Source organism: Lithobates pipiens, unplaced genomic scaffold (genome assembly GCF_037356315.1).
Source record: "Lithobates pipiens isolate NorthernLeopardFrog02 unplaced genomic scaffold, aLitPip1_a1.2 Scaffold_18, whole genome shotgun sequence".
Lineage (NCBI taxonomy): Eukaryota > Metazoa > Chordata > Amphibia > Anura > Ranidae > Lithobates > Lithobates pipiens.
In genome coordinates, this window is record NW_027507758.1 from 367,807,090 (window position 1) to 367,825,903 (window position 18,814).

The 18,814-nt window shown below is 40.1% G+C and overlaps 1 protein-coding gene across 1 annotated transcript in view; it reads right to left on the minus strand.

The window, feature by feature from the left end:
• Positions 1-3,590: 3,590 nt before the first annotated feature.
• The window catches only part of PRSS56 (serine protease 56), a 40,781-nt gene continuing 25,557 nt past the window's right edge, over positions 3,591-18,814 (minus strand). Inside the window, exons 12-17 of the mRNA XM_077487640.1 lie at positions 18,615-18,711; positions 17,082-17,241; positions 14,098-14,233; positions 10,355-10,432; positions 9,064-9,170; positions 3,591-5,288 (exon numbers count right to left, since the gene is read on the minus strand). Of these exons, the coding sequence (XP_077343766.1) occupies positions 5,115-5,288; positions 9,064-9,170; positions 10,355-10,432; positions 14,098-14,233; positions 17,082-17,241; positions 18,615-18,711 (752 nt within the window). The 3' untranslated portion in view covers positions 3,591-5,114. The remainder of the gene's footprint in view (positions 5,289-9,063; positions 9,171-10,354; positions 10,433-14,097; positions 14,234-17,081; positions 17,242-18,614; positions 18,712-18,814) is intronic.

The window sequence follows — 18,814 nt, forward strand, 5'->3', positions numbered from 1 at the left end:
GTCCCCAAAACTGGACACAGTATTCTAAACGAGATCTAATAAAAGCTTTATATAGGTGAATCAAGACCTCTTTCCTCCTGCTGGCGACACTTCTAGTGATACACCCTGGAATTCTATTCATTTTTCCCACTGCATTGCTTATTTTGCAATCATTGGAAATAAATACCCCAAAATCATTTTCCTCTGTAGTTCTTGCCATTACTGTACCCCTAATATTGTACTTTATTGTTCAAGTGAACTTTTTCCCTAGGTGTATTTTTTTACATTGCTTTGACCAATCTTCCAGCAATGCTGAATTTTGTTCCAGACACGTCCATGGATAATCAAACCTATAGAACACTTTTGCGTGAATCAGCAAAAAAAAAAAAACATAAGTTACCCATCAAGGCCAACCTTGTCCTAAACATTTGTGTTATAGTAAAAAAACAAACAATTAGTTTAGTCTGATATGACATGGATCCAGTAAGTAATGTGTTTTTAAGTGATCAATCATCCTTTTTGTGAATGAGTCCATTAATTTAACAAAAGATGTTTAAACTCATTGACTTGTGGTTGCCAGCTTCTACTTTGAAATAATAAAGATCCGCAATTCAATGCTCATTTGCAGTAAAGGGCACTGGTTGGTATCATCCTGAAGTAAGTATAATCAATGAAAATATAGACAGGAAAATGGGATTTTAAAGATACCTAGTCAGTGACCAATTGATAGCATCAAAACATCACGGTGCATAAAAACATACAACTAAAACCAAATGATATAGTAAAACGTTACATGTACAGATGGAACAGACACTTTAAAAAAGTTATACAAAATTATCTTTAAAAAAAATCACATACATTTCATACAAGATAAAAACTTGAATGACATGGCCCCATCCAGTGTGAGGAACCAACATGACATAATGGTACTGCTCTTTCATTTTTTATGGACCCCAGAAAATAAATTTGACCAAGAGGTTAGAGGCCGATGCATTTCAATTGAAAACTTCCTCGGGACCCAGTGCTCTTGAATATTGGGGTAAGTAGTCTTAACTAGAAAAATATATACATAATCAGTACAAAATAATACATACAACAATCAACAACCCAAAATTACATATCTATATCCTATAGCTATTATATGCATATATAAAGAGGTACAGATGTATGACTTACATTTAAAAAAACAAGTGACAAAGACAAGCGAGGGGTAATAACATACCCCAGGAGGTGCAGAGAAAAAAGTTTATATATTACTATATATAGAGGTTGGGACCTGCTGTCTATTTGACAGTTGAAGTTCAAATCTGTGTAGCAGATCTATTGTCAGGCGCACTGTGGTACTAATTGGCAGGAAGAAGTTTTACAGCGCCAATGCTTGTAAAACTGTAAAGTTGTAGATACACTAGATTACCAAAAGTATTGTGACACCTGCCTTTACATGTACTTTAATGGCATCCCAGTCTTAGTCCATTGGGTTCAATATAGTGTTGGCCCACCCTTTACAGCTTTAACAGCTTTAACTCTTCTGGGAAGGCTGTCCACAAGTTTTAGGAGTGTGAAACATTCTAAAAATAACAAATTTGCAGCATTTTAAAAACAATTTACTTGTAAATTATGTTCGGTGCTTTGTTCCACAGACTGGAGATGATAAAAATGGAGGCTGACCTTCAGATATGTCAATGCAGCATCCTGCTCTTCCTTGAAGTCTGGGAGGGTGTGCCTTGTGTTTGGTCCTCTCAGCTGTGCCCTGACAGGCAGGCAGTAGGTCTAGGAGTATGTTCCTGTTATTTACAGGCTTCTCTCTCTCATCAAAATGCAAGGTCTGCTTATTCTTTAGATTCCCCCATGCTAAAATGCAGCATTACATTTTAAAAAAGTGCATGCATTAGATGAAAAATATACTTGTCTAACACCCCATTTATCAGCTGAGGTGACGTCATAGGCCTCTTGGCATTATCTTGGGAAAGCTGAGTATCCCAAATCCTATGAGAAATTTCTTCACTCTATATAACAAAAAAAACTAGCACTAGGTAAAAAATCAGGGATATGAAGTGTTGGGGTAACAAACACTTTAAGTAATTTAAGGCTGTTGATAGGGATTTTTATATCTGGCAGTTCTCTGGCTATGTGTTTGTGTTCCCCTTATTAGTTGTATCCAGGCAGACTTTTTCCAGTCTGCTGATACCAGGCACATCTACTAGTTTCCCATCAACCCGTGATTGGCCCCGGACTTTTAGAGAGAAAACGTAGCTACCAATCCTGTATCTGGCTCACCTTTAAATATTTTTGCCTCTTCATGAAAAAAAAATCTGCTGTCAGCAGATAGATCTTCAATCAAACTGAGCTGTAAAGCCCTCCCCCCTCCCTTAGTTGTGGCTAAGCTTTGTTGGGGTTATTGTCGACCACAATTGTGGGTGGACAATGTGAATAAATACTTTAATGAGCTGTTTACATGTAGCTTGAGTCTTGGTGACTGAGCTTTGTGTGTTTGGTATTTATTTAAACGTTTAGTTTGTTCATGGTTAATATTTTAAATAAAGTTTGCTGTTTTTTAATTGGCTTTAAATGTAATGTTTTTAACCACAAATAAAGGGTTTTGGTCTAAAATGTTCAACATTTTTGTCTTGTTCAAGAAGCAAAGAAGAGTCCTGGACAGCCGCACACTGATACAACACCTTTATTGATCATTTAAAATCCAAAATTCAGCCCATATGGTACAGAGGCAGAGCTGGAAAACCAACGCATTTCACACGAATGTTAGTGCTTAATCAGAGCTATAGCTAGTGTAACATGCTTTGGTTGTGCACATAAGTAGAGCAACCACAACCTGAAATCACCCTCTTTGCACAATCAAAACATGAAATGAAGGACATCTGCGGGGAATCAATGAGCACGTTTCACGCAAGTGTGTGAAATCCTAAAAGGAATATAACATGCACTGCTACCTCTCCCAAAGAACCTCCCACCCGAGTCCCCCATATAGATGGAATATTCAAGTTTTTATGACAAAACAAAACAAATTACACACATAGATGAAATCATGGACTGATGTGATATCTTATTACATTGAATAAAAATGTAATTAATAATAACAAATACTTCAAAAACAATTAATGCACAAGTCTTGAATTAATTTGGTATAAATCATGGACCATACATAAAAAGATTATTAATTTAATGATTTAAAATAATTGTTTTGGAAAGATGTATTAATTTCAATGTTACATCCATGCTAAAACATAATGAACAGTCCCTATGATTGAGTAAATGTACACTATATAAAGCATATGCATACATATAAGTATGCTGCAATTTAGAGGTACCCCGCATTACAAGCAGGAAACTAAAGGGCAAAAAGTGACTCTCGATCGATTAATGCATGGATGTGAAGCTGACCCTTACTAAATATAAAAAAGACAAAAACAATGGAAAACGAAAAAATATTAATCTGAGAAGAATTAACGCAGTATGGAAAATGTAAAGACACATCATATAATAGACACATCATATAAGTTGACTACTCTGTCAATGTGTGTATAGAAATATACAAATAAATAAAATAGAATGAAAACAATGAAAAAATTAAGAAAGAATAAAGAAAACATAAAGAAAAAATAAAGAGAGCATGGTGGAAAAGGTATAGAGGATAAATTATAAAATCATAAACAATAGTTTTGATTAATCAAATAAATCTACAGTATATTGTCATTAATAATGTATAATCTATCTTTAAATAATAAGGTCATCAATCCTTTTAGGATTTCACACACTTGTCCCTGCTCATTGATTCCCCCACAGATGTCCTTCATTTCATGTTTTGATTGTGCAAAGAGGGTGATTTCAGTCAAACTGATTTTGATTGGCCACCTACCCCTACTTATGTGCACAACCAGACCATGTTATACTAGCTATAATTAAGCACCAACATATGGTGTGAAACGCGTTAGTTACCCAGCTCTGCCTTTGCAACATATGGACTGAATTTTGGATTTTAAATTATCAATAAAGGTGTTGTATCAGTGTGTGGCCATCCAGGACTCCTCTTTGCTTCTTGATCCATTGCAGAGCCTGCACCTGGGAGCCTTGATAGCGTGTGCTTCAGGGAGCTCTCGTCTGGAGCGGCAACATTTGTTCTGGCCTTGTTTATTTCCCTAACTTTTCTCTTTCAGGTTGGTTTGGTTTTTGTTGTGGTCAAGGTGGTGCCATATGGGGTCTGAAATCCCATGTGGTTGAAGGGACAAGGACGTTTCAACACTACCAGAAAGCACCAAAGCTTTGCTTGTCTGAATTATCTAGTATTTAGGGGTAACACGGGGGCTGCTGCAGGTATGTCTGACAGCAGATTTTTTTTTCATGACAGGTTTGCTAATTGGATCAGCTCTACTTTTTCTAATCAGTACATTTTTCAAGCAACAAATTAAGTTGTTTTCCAGAATATTATTGATGCATTTGATGTGCAGATGCATTTGATGTGCAGATGGGCAGTTCAGAAATACAAGAATTACTTTTGGAAAGTGCACATTTCTATGTTCTTCTGTATCAAAAAGATGTTACTGAATTAGAGAAGCCAATCCATGCTTGTGTAGAGAATAATGTAGGAAGAGCTGCAGATATCTTCCATTGTCACATTTTAATCATAGTGCATAAAATACAAATACCATAGTATTCATAGTGCAATGGATTTCAAGTGTTACAAATCATGCTTGGTCCTTGAAGTGCAGTTATAAATACTAAGCATACTGTTTCAATGTCCATTTAACTTTTCTCTTTCAATTTGGTTCACCACAGAAACAGGTAATGGGGTAGCATATGATTTAGGATCTTGACAATTAAAAAATCTTAACTCTTGCCATTTAAAATTTGGTTAGAATTAAAAATTAAATAAAATATTTCTTTGTTTTGTTAAGAGTTCAAAGGTCCAGCATCTTCATTGTCTAATTTCCCCTTAGAGACAACTGACAAACATATCATTCACTTGCACTAATCACAGTGTACAAGTGTACTGTGGTGAAGTGTAGCCACAGCCTTCCCTTTGAGCTCCTTAAATGAACAAGCAAAATAGATTTACTACCCTTTGTCCAAATTAGATCTTTGTTTTCTTTTTCATATTATTTGATGTAACATTGAGCTTCTTAAGTCTTTAAAGTGTCCATTGAGAGAGCAATGAGTCCTGGCATTGTACGGTAAAAAGAACTGTTTTCCAGACCAACAAGACTGATAAATGATATGGACTTCCCAGCCACACAAACTCGAACCCGAGCTCTGTACAAGCCTTTCCCATTTTTTGACCCAAGGTCCACCAGGATCTGAAAGAATGAAGATATAAAGTACCGTTATTTCTGTCAATGTGACCAATATTATATTTGTTAATTTAATGCGTTTATTTAATATTACAAAAGATTGGCAGGATGATGAAAAGATTTTATGTTAAAATAGTATTTGTCTCAGTGTATCTAAACCACATAACCTTCATGTTATTTTGTACTCTGGATTGAACTATCTTGGAAGAAAACTAAACCAGGTTATCAGGTAACCTCAGAAGGTTTATGACTATGCTTAATACAAACCTAAAGGGGTATAAACAGTTTATTCTTCCATTGGCAATCAATAACAGGCACCTGCAGGTATTTACAGTACATGTGAGTACGTGCTTGTTCAATACTGTTCATCAGAGGAGATGACTGCCAATGCACTCACCAAGCCTTTGTTGAAGGAACATCATAGTTATTTACGGAAGAAGCTGAATATAATTTGACAAAGCATGTGCTGTTGAGAAGGGTGTTGGAAGTTATAAGGACAACAGCATGTAATGTAAAGTACTATGAACTATATACTGTATGCATTATACTTATCTATGCAGCAGGTGGCGCTGTAGTAATATAGTGTTATAGTATGTATTCTATGATATAACAGCATGTATTGTCTGTGTTCAATGCACTTGTTTGTTGTTCTCTTCCTGTCTCCATGTTGTAAAGATGTAACTATTCTTAAAAAAAAGGTTTGTGTAAAAAAGGAACTGTGTACTTATTTTTTTTAAATGCAGTCCGGTCACATGATCCTGCAGCTCCTGCTTCCCTATGCAAGGGAGCACTCAATAACAGCTGTGAATTCCAGGAGCCATGATGTCACCCATAGTCCAAGTGGGCGGCTCTCTAATTAGGCATATTAGGCGGTTGCCTAAGGCCTCACACTCACAGGGGCCTCGCGGCCGCCTAGTTTGCCTATATAAAGAGCTGTGTTGATGGCGGATCCCCCCGCCATCAACAGAGTGCTGACTCTGCTCACCGCTACATGGAGAGATAGCGGATTGTTTACTGATTGATCGGAGCTCACTGATAGCTCCGGATCACAGCCAGGGACAGCCGTTTAGAGCCAGCGCTGACACTTCCATCTTCCCTCACAAGCAGGAGAGGAGAGAGAGCTGCTAATGCTGCTGCTCCTCCTCCTTCCGCCCACTTCTCCTGTCTGCCCCGCTGACCCATCAGGGGATGAAGCCAGTGTCTGACCAAGTCCCGAACTTCCAGCACTGCGCTCCACTCAAGGAGGATTCTTAGCTATGCCAGTCTGTTCCTCCGCTCAATGCCTCTCTCCCCGCCCGCCTTGGTAACCCCTTTTGGATCTACTGCTCAGCCGCTGTAAACACAGGAGAATTCTGTAGAACCGCTCCACCTCTCAGCTCCGCCCCCCACCTTCGGCTCTCACGGTACCTTATTCCTGCCGGTAAGGCAATATAAATGATGTGGATCTTAAAGAGGGCAAGGGATGCTGCTATAAGGGGGGTCTCTAAGGGGGTCTCTAGGGGGGGCACTCTGATGTAATGGGTATCTTTCTTTTCCTTCTACTCCCCCTGTACCACTTATCCTCCCTCTGTGCTGTGCCCTCCAGCTCCCTCCTTTACTTTACTCTCTTGTCCTGCGCCCACTTACCCTCTCCTGTACTGTACCCTCCTGCTGCTTGGTCCTGTGCCCACTTACCCTCCCCCTGTACTGTGACCACTTACCCTCCCTCCTGTGCTGTGCCCACTTACCCTCCCCCTGTACTGTACCCTTCTGCCCCCTGTACTGTGCCCACTTACCCCCTCCTGTGCTGTGCCCTCCTCCCCCCTGTACTGTGCCCACTTACCCTCCCCCTGTGCTGTGCCCTCCTGCCCCCTTTATTGTGCCCACTTACCCTCCCCCTGTGCTGTGCCCTCCTGCCCTCTGTACTGTGCCCACTTATCCTCCCCCTCTTCTGTGCCCTCCTGCTCCCCTGGTACTGTACCCTCCTGCCCCCTGTATTGTCCACTGACCCTCCCCCTGTACTGTACCCTCGTTCCCCCTGTACTGTGCCCACTTACCCTCCCCCTATGCTGTGCCCTCCTGCCCCCTGTACTGTGCCCACTTACCCTCCCCTCTATGCTGCGCCTTCCTGCTCCCCCCTGTACTGTCCCATCCTGCCCCTGTACTGTGCCCCCTTACCCTCCCCTTGTGCTGTGCCCTCCTACCCCCTGTACTGTGCCCACTTACCCTCCCTCCTGTGCTGTGCCTTCCTGCTCCCCTGTACTGTACCCTCCTGCCCCCTGTACTGTTCCCACTTACCTCCCCTGTTCTGTGCCTTCTTGCTCCCCCTGTACTGTACCCTCCTGCCCCCTGTACTATGTCCACTTACCTTCCACTGTACTGTGCCCACTTACTCTCCCCCTGTGCTGTGCCCTCCTGCTCCCTCCTTTACTATACCCTTCTGCCCCCTGTACTGTGCCCACTTGCCCTCCCTGTGCTGTGCCATCCTGCCCCTGTACTGTGCCCTCCTGCCCCCTGTACTGTGCCCACTTACCCTCCCCCCTGTGCCGTGCCCTCCTGCTCCCTCCTTTACTATACCCTCCTGCCCCCTGTACTGTGCCCACTTGCCCTCCCTCCCTGTGCTGTACACTCCTGCCCCCTGTACTGTGCCCACTTACCCTCCCCTGTGCTGTGCCCTCCTGCCCCCTTTACTGTGCCCACTTACCCTCCCCCCATGCTGTGCCTTCCTGCTCCCCCTGTGCTGTACCCTCCTGCCCCCTGTACTGTGCCCGCTTACCCTTCCCTTGTGCTGTGTCCTGCTCCCCCCTGTACTGTGTCCAATTACCCTCCTTATACAGTTATTTTTTATCACTTGAATTATTTTTCCCATTATGGGTGTGAGTGGGGCCTCATGCCTAAGTTTTGCCTAAGGCCCCACAAAGCCTAGAGCCGCCTCTGAGTCCAACTGTTGCAGGAGCTCACTCCTCTCCCCTCTCTTCTCACTGATACAGGGAAGCTGGAGCTGCAGGATCATGTGTCAGGACTAGAGTGGATTCAAAATGACAAAGAACACATATCATTGTCACACAAAGTATGCAGGAAGGGAGAGGTAACATTTTAAGAATAGTTTGTGTTAGGCTTTTCTTTCATTTTAAAGTATATGTAAGACCAAAACTTTTTCTATCAGGGTTTTTTTCTGCCTTTGTGACACTCGGGAGATTTAATTTTACTTTCTGTCCTGCAGACACAACAGGAAATGCAAGGAAATCTCTCCAAAATGAATGGAATACCCATCTTAAAGATTTGTTACAGGAACAAGTGTCCCAATTAAAGGCTTTTTCCTTAAATCTCAATCTGATGCCAACTATAAAATTTTGTATTTTCCCTCACTTTCTATTCTATGACAATGGTCACCAAGACAGAGCGGTGAAGAACTTTGAGTTTCCCTAGTGAGACACAGGCAGCAATATAACCCTGGCAAAGGGTCTAATCATTCCCTATTCACTTTAAAACGAAAACATGCCTTTACATACACTTTAACAATAAAAAAATATATTGAAGCCAGATTTCAATATATCCGAGATCCAAGAAAAAAAAAATTGCGCAGCTTTATGGCCACTTAGATAAGAAGAATCATGATGAATCATGCTTTATCAGCAAAATGATAATAAAACTCTTGGAGGCCCTCATATGTCTAGTGAGGCAATGCCATTTTCCTGATACGACTGTGTGCTACCAATTATTTGTCTTGAGAAGCAATATTTAAAAAAAAAAAATATTTAAGAAAATGAATAATAAGTAGGCACCAATTTTCCATTCTCACCTCCTGGAACTTCATTGATAGCTCTCGTTCTGGTACTTGCAAGATCCACTTGTACTTCTCTTTAACAGACTCAACTTCACTAAGTGCTTCCGCCACATGTTGGCAACCTGTGCAGTATGGACATGTCAAGTTTAAGTTAGGCATCTACTAAAGAATGGAAAACTGTAAGCACTCTCTAATATACACTATCCATTGTCGGGTCACCTAGGGCCCAGGTGACAGATGCACACCGTAGGGTTTAGGGGTGCACCGCAAGGTTGTGGACCCTATGGCTGACTGCTGCAGATGGGGGACAGATCCCACTGGGGATAGAGCGTAAGATTCCCTTGGGCGCGGAGTCTAAGAGCCAGCAGGTGTTCACCAGAGCCTCGAGTGGTGAGGATGGACTTGGCTGCAACTAGCTCCAGGTCGCTACCCCCAGGGTCCCCCAGCTCACACCCACAGTAGGCAACAGGAGGATAGGGATGGTGAGGGACAAAGCCAAGGTCGGGGCCACAAGCAGACAAGAATAGTCGGGTACACGCCAAAAGGTCAGGATCACAGGCAAACCGGGATAGTCAGACACGCCAAAGTTGGTAACAGAAAACAGTAGCAGAGCACACGGCAGGAACCAGGAAGCTAACACACAAAGGAATACACAATGGTTGATCAGCACTGAGGCCTGCAGTGCACAGGTTAATATAGGGCTCCCTGATAGGGCCTGGGGTGGAGCCATGCTTAGAGGAGAGGTTATAAAAACCACCAGGTGGAAGTGGCTGGCTTCTTAGTCTGAAGACATGAGGGAACATAAGCAAACAGGAAGATCACTGCATAACCATGACACCCATGTGCTGGAAATTAAACAAGTGAATCAATGAATGATTTGGAAAATTGCAGAAGAATTGTTGATTTGGAAAGGGTTCTTCAAAGTACATTTGTATGTCAAAATGTACAAATAAAGCTAGAATAATAATGCAGCCAATCAACACCAATGATAAACCAGTGTTAGTTGAACATATGGACACTCACAGATACAGGTAAACTGGTGAATTAAAATTCACAAATGTATTTCAGTTCACCCATTAACACACAAGTGGCCAATTGCACCCTTGCGAAGAGCCCTTACTAAGTTGTAATTCTGAATTAGTTTCTACAAACAAAAACATCCCATGCGGCCAGGCCCAGGATGATTAAACCCACAGTTGGCCTCAGATTACCTATTTATTTTGTTAAATGATAGCAATAACTATGTATTCACACAAAATTAACAATGTATTTACAAGTATGGTGCTCACGACCTGCTGTACAGTACCTTGGAATTCTTTTCTTTCTCCATTGATGCTTGTGAGGTCCCTTTTCTGTAGCTGAGGATGATCAGGAACTACATCTTCTGTTAAATAAAAAACATAGGTCAATATATGATAATGGTTTCCAGGCAGAAGGTCAATGAGCTATTATTGCTATCTATACAACTGTGCCACAAGCTGAAAGGAGATTCACAAATTTTCTCTGCTTGATACTTATACCACAGTCCTGTGTAATCTTCTGTTCCTATATTCCAGAGAGCACCTAACAGCGTAAATGTAAATGCACTTCTTGAAGCTTTTGCTATGTAACTTACTCTTTGTCCTACATCACCAATACAATTAATTTTCAGGCAGGTCTGATTCTGATTGATAGTTATAAAAAGATTCTTAGTACAGTACAGACCTTTTAAAAAAAATATATTTTTAATTTGAGAAAACAAGGTGCCTACTGTGGGTGTGTTTGTGAATAAGTCCCATACACCATAAGCAAGAGGATCTTAGATCACTAAAATAATGACCAAATTTGACTTGAGTGTTCCTTTTAGGTCACCAAATCTTTCTGTAACAGGTACAACTACAGGATCTCACAAAAGTGAGTACACCCCTCACATTTTTGTAAATATTTTATTATATCTTTTCATCTGACAATACTGAAGAAATTACACTTTGCTACAATGTAAGGTAGTGAATGTACAGCTGGTATGACAGTGTAAATTTGCTGTCGCAGCATAACAGCTCAACACACAGCCATTAATGTCTAAACCACTGTCAACAAAAGTGAGTACACCCCCTAAGTGAAAATGTCCAAATTGGGAGCAATTAGCCATTTTCCCTCCCCAGTGTCATGTGACTTGTTAGTGTTACAAGGTCTCAGGTGTGAATGGGAAGCAGGTGTGTTAATTTTGGTGTTATCTCTCTCACTCTCTCATACTGGTCACTGGAATTTCAACATGGCACCTCATGGCAAATAACTCTCTGAGAATCTGAATTAAAATAATTGTTGCTCTACATACAGATAGCCTAGGCTATAAGAAGATTGCCAAGACCCTGAAACTGAGCTGCAATATGGTGACCAAGACCATAGGGTGGTTTAACAGGACAGGTTCCACTCAGAACAGGCCTCACTATGGTCCACCAAAGAAGTTGATTGCACGTGCTCAGCATCATACCCAGAGGTTGTCTTTGAGAAATAGACGTATGAGTGCTGTCAGCATTGCTGCAGAGATTGAAGGGGTAGGGGGTCAGCCTGTCGTTGATCAGACCATACGTCACACACTGCATCAAATTGGTCTACATGGATGTCATCCCAGAAGGAAGCCTCTTCTAAAGATGCTGCCCAAGAAAGCCCACAAACAGTTTGCTAAAGACAAGCAGACTAAAGACATGGATTACTGGAACCATGTTCTGTGGTCTGATAAAAACCAAGATAAAAACGTATTTGGTTCAGATGGTGTTAAGCGTGTGTGGCGGCAACCAGGTGAGGAGTACAAAGACAAGTGTGTCTTGCCTACAGTAAAGCATGATGGTGGGAGTGTCATGGTCTGGGTCTGCATGAGTGCTTGAGGGAACCATGAATTCTAACATGTATTGAGACATACTGAAGCAAAGTATGACCCCCTCCCTTCAGAGACTGGGCTGCAGGGCAGTATTCCACATGATAATGACCCCAAACACACCTCCAAGAACACCACTGCCTTGCTAAAGAAGCTGAGGGTAAAGATGATGGACTGGCCAAGCATGTCTCTAGACCTAAAACCTATTGAGCATCCATGGGGCCTCCTCAAACGGAAGGTGGAGGAGCGCAAAGTCTCTAACATTCACCAGCTCCGTGATGTCATCATGGAGGAGTGAAAGAGTGGCAACCTTTGAAGCTCCAGTGAACTCCATGCCCAAGAGGGTTAATGCAGAGCTGAAAAATAATGGTGGCTACAAAAAGTATTTTGGACATTATCACTTAGGGGTGTACTCACTTTTGTTGCCAGAGGTTTAGACATTAATGGCTGTGTGTTGAGTTATTTTGAGGGGACAGCAAATTGACACTGTTATACAAGCTGTACACTCACTACTTTACATTGTAGCAAATTGTAATTTCTTCAGTGTTGTCACATGAAAAGATAGAATAAAATATTTACAAAAATGTGAAGGGCGTACTCACTTTTGTTAGATACTGTATGTTCCCAATTTTTAACCTGGGGCTGAGGAAGTACAAAGAGGGCATGTAGCATATATATGACTGATCCCAGTTCTCCTGTAGTCCCTTGGATATAATTTTCCATTATTATGGATCCCATCTGAAACCCAATCCTACTTTTGAACACTAATAACTTTGTCTCTGCAAATGTGATGTTACAGCTGTGGAGATGTTACTGAAATTGGGGGTAACATAAGACAAAAGAATAAGCCACTTTCTTTTGTGGCGGTTCATTCTTCCTTCTTCATGGATCAAATACCCTTGCATCCTTACTGACTGTGTCTGTGTCTGCTGCCCTTTTGTCCTCAAAGTGTAGTAACAAATAGGAACCAAAAAAATAAATATGGTTGCTGTACTATACTGTAAGATTTATTCTAATTGGCTGCTATCCTTATTGTTATATGCACATAGTCATTGCCTTGATTTATTAACTACTTGCACATATACTGTAGGGGGAGGGGGCGCTCTGTGCCAGATCAGGTACATGTACGTGATCCAGCATTTCCAGGTAGGGGGCAAATGCGTGCCCACTGCCCCATCTGTGCTGTGATTCACAGTTGCATTGTTTGTTTGGCTGAAAAAAGATCAAAGTCCATCAAGTTCAACCAATAAAAGGGTGGAAAAAAATATTCCAAAATAAATATATACAATCCTTTGCCCACAGTTAATCCAGAGGAAGGCAAAAATCCCTAGCAAAGCATGAACCAATTTGCTCCAGCAGGGGAAAAATTCCTTCCTGATCCCCGAGTGGCAATCGGATATTCCTGGATCAACTTTACCTATAAATGATTCGGTACAGCACAAGCAGGACCTGTTGACTGGCTTAGAGGGAAAAATCAGCCACACCTACTAGTAAAAGCAGCCCATACTCACACATTACTCTTGTTAGGCACACAGTTAACCTTTCATTGCCCCTAGCTGTTAACCCCTTCCCAGCCAGTGTAATTAGTACAGTGACAATGTCAGTTCCCACCCAGTGTCAGGTAGTGTCAGATTTCCTGCTGCACTACCACAGTCCCACTATAAATCGTTGATCACTGTATAACTAGTATATATATATATATATATATATATATATATATATATATATATATATATATATATATATATAATCCAGTATAAATACAATCTTTTGTAGCAGTGATCACTTTCATGCAAACCAATTAATATACACTTGCTGGGATTTTTTTTTTTTTTACCAAAGACATGTTGCAGAACACATTTTGACCTAAATTTATAAAGATATTTTTTTATTGGATATGTTTTATAACAAAAAGTAAAAAATATAGTTTTTTTCTGTGTTTTTGCAGTTATGTAAGAATAAATTAAAAACCCAGTAGTCATCAAATACTACCAAAAGAAAGCTCTATTTGAGTAGAAAAAATTGTAAAAATGTAATTTGTGTACACTGTTTCATGACTGTGCAATTGCCAGTTAAAGTAGCAAAAAAAAAAAAAATGCCCTGGTCATGAAGGAGGTAAAACCATCTGGAGCACATGTGGTTAATTAAGCCTGATAGTTTTTCATTAGCTAAAAGGGGCAAATAAAATACAGTACCTAGATTTGATGCTGCAGCATCCTGTGATGCAGAAAGATCATCTATGAGAACACCTTCACTTCTGAGCTGTGACTTCAGGCTGTGAATGGCTCGCCATCCCTCTTCTTTCAGCTCTTGCACTTCATCATCATTTGTCTGAAATGTCAAGAAAGCACAATTCTGCTTGATACTTTTTAATGTAGTTGTTTCATGACAGAATCATTGGGCTTGTTAAATGACCTGTGGGCAGCACATTGGAAGAATAAAAAACTTTTAAAGTGCTGAGTGCTGGTTTTTATCAGCATTTACTTTACCAACTACGGTATATACTTTGAGGCCAACAAAGATAATCCATAGGAAATCCTGTACAGCTTTCTAATACCTGGTGTGAGAATATCGTACAGTAATATAACCTGTCAGAAAATTACAGAATTTTTCAGGTGCTTTCTGATTGCTGTTTCCACAATCTGCATGAATATACTTAAAGGGTATTTCTACTTTTACAGCACAATCTGAGAAACCCCCACTATATATTTGTTATGTCTTCCCATTCATATAGCCTACCTAAAATAATTAAAAATATGCATGTCTAATTTACAACTGACAATGAAGCGCTGCCAGCACATTACATACAAAGTTAATTATGGTAAACATTACCTACACCCCAGTCCCGTCTTTAAATAGAAGGGAAAAGCTAAATTCACTTATTAGCAGCAATGTCTTAATATTATTTCAAACATACGCTATATAAATAGGAACATTTAACAAACATAAAGGAGGAGTTATCCTAATTTGACTACCAAGTAATTATAGCCAAAGCTTTTTTTTGTTTTGGATAGAGTAAAGAAGGGTTAAAACCCCTGTCAGGTTATTTTTGTAGTACCATTGGGGAAATTTTAATTCACTTCCTGTCCCAGAGATATAACAGAAAGTTAGAGGAAATGTCCCAAAGAGGAGGGAATTCTTCTCTTAGAAAGATGTTCCCAGGATAGCTCTCCCCATTGGGAGATTTTCTTTTGTTTTGGAGACAATTCTGACATTTTGGACTGCCTACCACTTTCTGTTTAGGTAACAAATTCAGGACAAACAAAGTGGTGAATCTTTCCAATGGGGACATAGATGACAGTAAAGACTTGACCCTTCCTTGTAATATCCAAAATGTAAAAAAATGTTTTGTCTGGAGATAAACTTAAAAGCTAAACTTTGGGCTATGAAAATATAATGTAAATATAAGTGCCATGCATATTTTTAAAGTGGAGCTAAACCCAACCTCCCCCCCCACCACACTGCCACATTTGGCACTTTTTGGGGGGAGCGAATACCTGGTTTTGACAGATACCTGCTCCCACTTTCGGGTAAGGTTGCCGTGGTGATCTTTGAGTAAGTCGGGCCCCTCCGGTTCCCCACACTGCCTTCTGGGACACAGGCAGGTCCCAGAAGACAGGGGGATCATTCAAAATGTGCAGCGAGATTCACCCATGTGCAGTAAGAAACTGGCTGTGAAGCTTAATTATATACAGGTGAAGCACCAACGAGAAACATAAAGTTCTCAAGAGTTGTTGCCAACATCCTAGCATTCGTTTTAAGTAAAATCCCTAAATAAAGGGATAACAGTACCCCCCGGTACAGGGGGACTTTTAAACCGAACAAATTTTTTATTTTTATCATAAAAAAATGTATTCAAAAAAGATTTTTAAAAACAACATATAAACAGACGTAGGAGAACAGGTATAACTAAAATCTGAAAGAGAAATAAAAAAAAAAAAAAATCCTTTAAACAGGAACATGTATGGACTTTTTATGTCTGTTTATATGTTGTTTTTTAAAATCTTTTTTGAATAAATTTTTTTTATGATAAAAATAAAAATTTAAAAGTCCCACTGCTTAAAGGCTTCACTGCCAGCTTCCCTTAGTGAAGATGTCAGTGCCTGTACCTGAAGCCAATTTAATAATGAAATGGCTCGGGTGCGGACATCGCTGGATCCCTGGACAGGTAAGTTTCCTTATATTAAAAGCCAGCAGCTACAGTATTTGTAGATGCTGACTTTCATTTTTTTTGCCCATACTGGAGCACCTCTTTAAGGTTAGTACACATGGGCCGAATATCAGCTGATTCAACAGAAACCGGTCAACATTTGGTCCATGTGCACAGCAGCATGTCCGACAGAAGTCCGTCCAAGGACTAGTTTTTATTAAACAGGCATGCTGAAAAAACAGCATCTGATCAGTGCTTGCAGCCAATGACTGCAAGTGCTGATCAATGTGTTCTGGTGAAAGGGGCAGTGCCGACGTCAGAACACAATAGCTCAGCGGGAGAGATCGATGCACTAACATCGCTTGAATTACTACAGAGATCTGTCAATTTCTTTTTGTTCACCCCACGGGTTGAACAAAAAAAAGAGCCCAATGTGTACTTGACATTACTTCAACCCTGGCATTTATACATTTCTTCCAAATCTGTGCATTAATCCAGTATGAAGCAACTCCTTTACTTTGCCTGTCCAGGAACTTCCAGTATTTTTCTGCAGGTAGCCATTAGGGAATGGAGCCTATCGCGTCCCTCCCACAGCTCTGCTCTCTTGCACAGGGTATGTACAGCACAGTGATGATATCACCACTTACCACATTACTACAAGGTAATATCTGCGTATGCAAATGCATTTGGTTACACAAAATGGACTTCTAACTCTTGTGGCTGTTGGGGGTGAGGAATATATTTAAATGACAGTTTTTTGCATCTCACAATGCAGCACTCAGGGCCCAATTGTCACTTGGGAGATATACCTAGTCATATCCAAATAATCAGTTTCAGAAAAAGGGCATACATTGTGAAGGTATGATGCAACCTCAGAGGTAGCCTGCCATGTAAGTTGTGGGTTACTTTTTATGAATACATGACAGGTATGTTTCAAAATAGACTTTCCTCCAGACCTACAAAAGCTAAAACAATTTCAGCCAAGCATAAGAAACGTGACCTTTTCTATAAATTGTAGTGTCTTCTTACATCCAGTAGCAATTGTTCCTCCAGTCCTAGAATGTCTTTGCCCACCAGGTTCTCTTCTAGTGAATTCAAAGGAGCCATACTGTGAAGAACAGAAACCCAATCTTCCAACTCAGGACCCAGATCTGGAAACAGGGATTCAAACACTATGTTCTGCGTTTTTCTGGAAGTATGATGAAGAGAAACAAGATTTTATTAGTTAAGTTTGTATTTTAGTCATTGAGACAAATTATAAAACACTTTGAGTAAATAGTTGCTATTTCACAATTTCAAGTAATAGTTTAGCGGTTTTAATAAAATGAATGCAGAACTTTTTTAAGCTCTGAAGCTATTTTTGTCCTGTCAAGCAGTATTTGCTTCCAAATACCCATAATACTATTGTACCAATAACATAAAATAACTAACCTAATTACTATAAAACAGCACTTCCATAAGTTCTACCTTGTGACAGAACATCTATATATGCCCCTATTCTATCATTCTTTTCATTTTACCAGATTCTTACTGTGAACAGCTATTTACATGGTGTTACTTTTTAAAAACCCTTAAAGCATTAGTTTAGTTTTTTCTTTTTTAAATCAGCACTAGGGATGCTACTTACTTTCGATGGCTAGCATCTATTGTGCATATGATTGATGTATTAGTTGAAATCTGAAGTTGTCTGCCCCACCAATAACCCCTGCTGGACCTGTCATAGGCATCCATCAAGGGAGCTGGTTATCTGTTAATGGCCACCCTTTCTGCCCCCCCCCCCCCCCCCAATCATAGAAGCTGTACTATAGCCGACATAAATGAAAGGTGCTCAATGAATGGAGGAGGTGGACCATTCAATCATCTGGCTGTCCTTCATTCATAGAGCGCATTTCATAAAGGAAGCTATAGTACACAGTGGCAGCTGCAGCTGGGTAAAAAAAATGTGGTTTCAAGGACAACATTAAAAATATATGTCATGTATAATCAGCATGTATAATATTCCCATGGCACAAGTTCCTGGAAATGAGCAAAATTAAACAGGTGCTGTGGTAACTACCAGCTGGAAACTGGTAGCATCATATGTTACCATTACGTATAATGCCAGCACACTGGGGATCTTTGAGACAAAGTCTGAACATTTATTTAGATGATCACATAAGTAAAGTGCAACATTTTGTGACCATACAAAACCTCTTCTTCATGCATGTAATATTATCAGTTTATTTTAAGCCTCTTGTAGTATGCTGGCCAATGCTGGCTACACTCATGCAAATTTTCAGGAAATTTCAAACTTCTAATCAGCTTTCAAATTGAAAATTGACAATACAGATAAATGTCACCAATAGATGGTATCAAAGCTGTGAAACAATTAAAAGCGTAGAGGGTAAGTTGCATTGATGCTTTGGTAATTTTTGTAAGCAAAGTGCCTGAGAATTGTCATGTTCATAGAAGCATTAGGACAGGAGCAAAGAAACCCTAGAATTTCCCCAAGTGACTGATCCAGTTAAGGAATTTAAGAACATAAAATGTACTTCATATGTACATATAACTATTACATGTTACCTTTGTGTATCATTTCCAGACTGTGTCTCTGTCCTGTTGTATTCCTGAGAACCGGACTGTACATCCTTATTCATCTCCTCCGTGGCAGAATGCTGCTCTTTTTCAAATAAAAATACAACCATAAGTTTTAAGGCCTATATATATATATATATATATATATATATATATATATATATATATATATATACTGAATATATTAT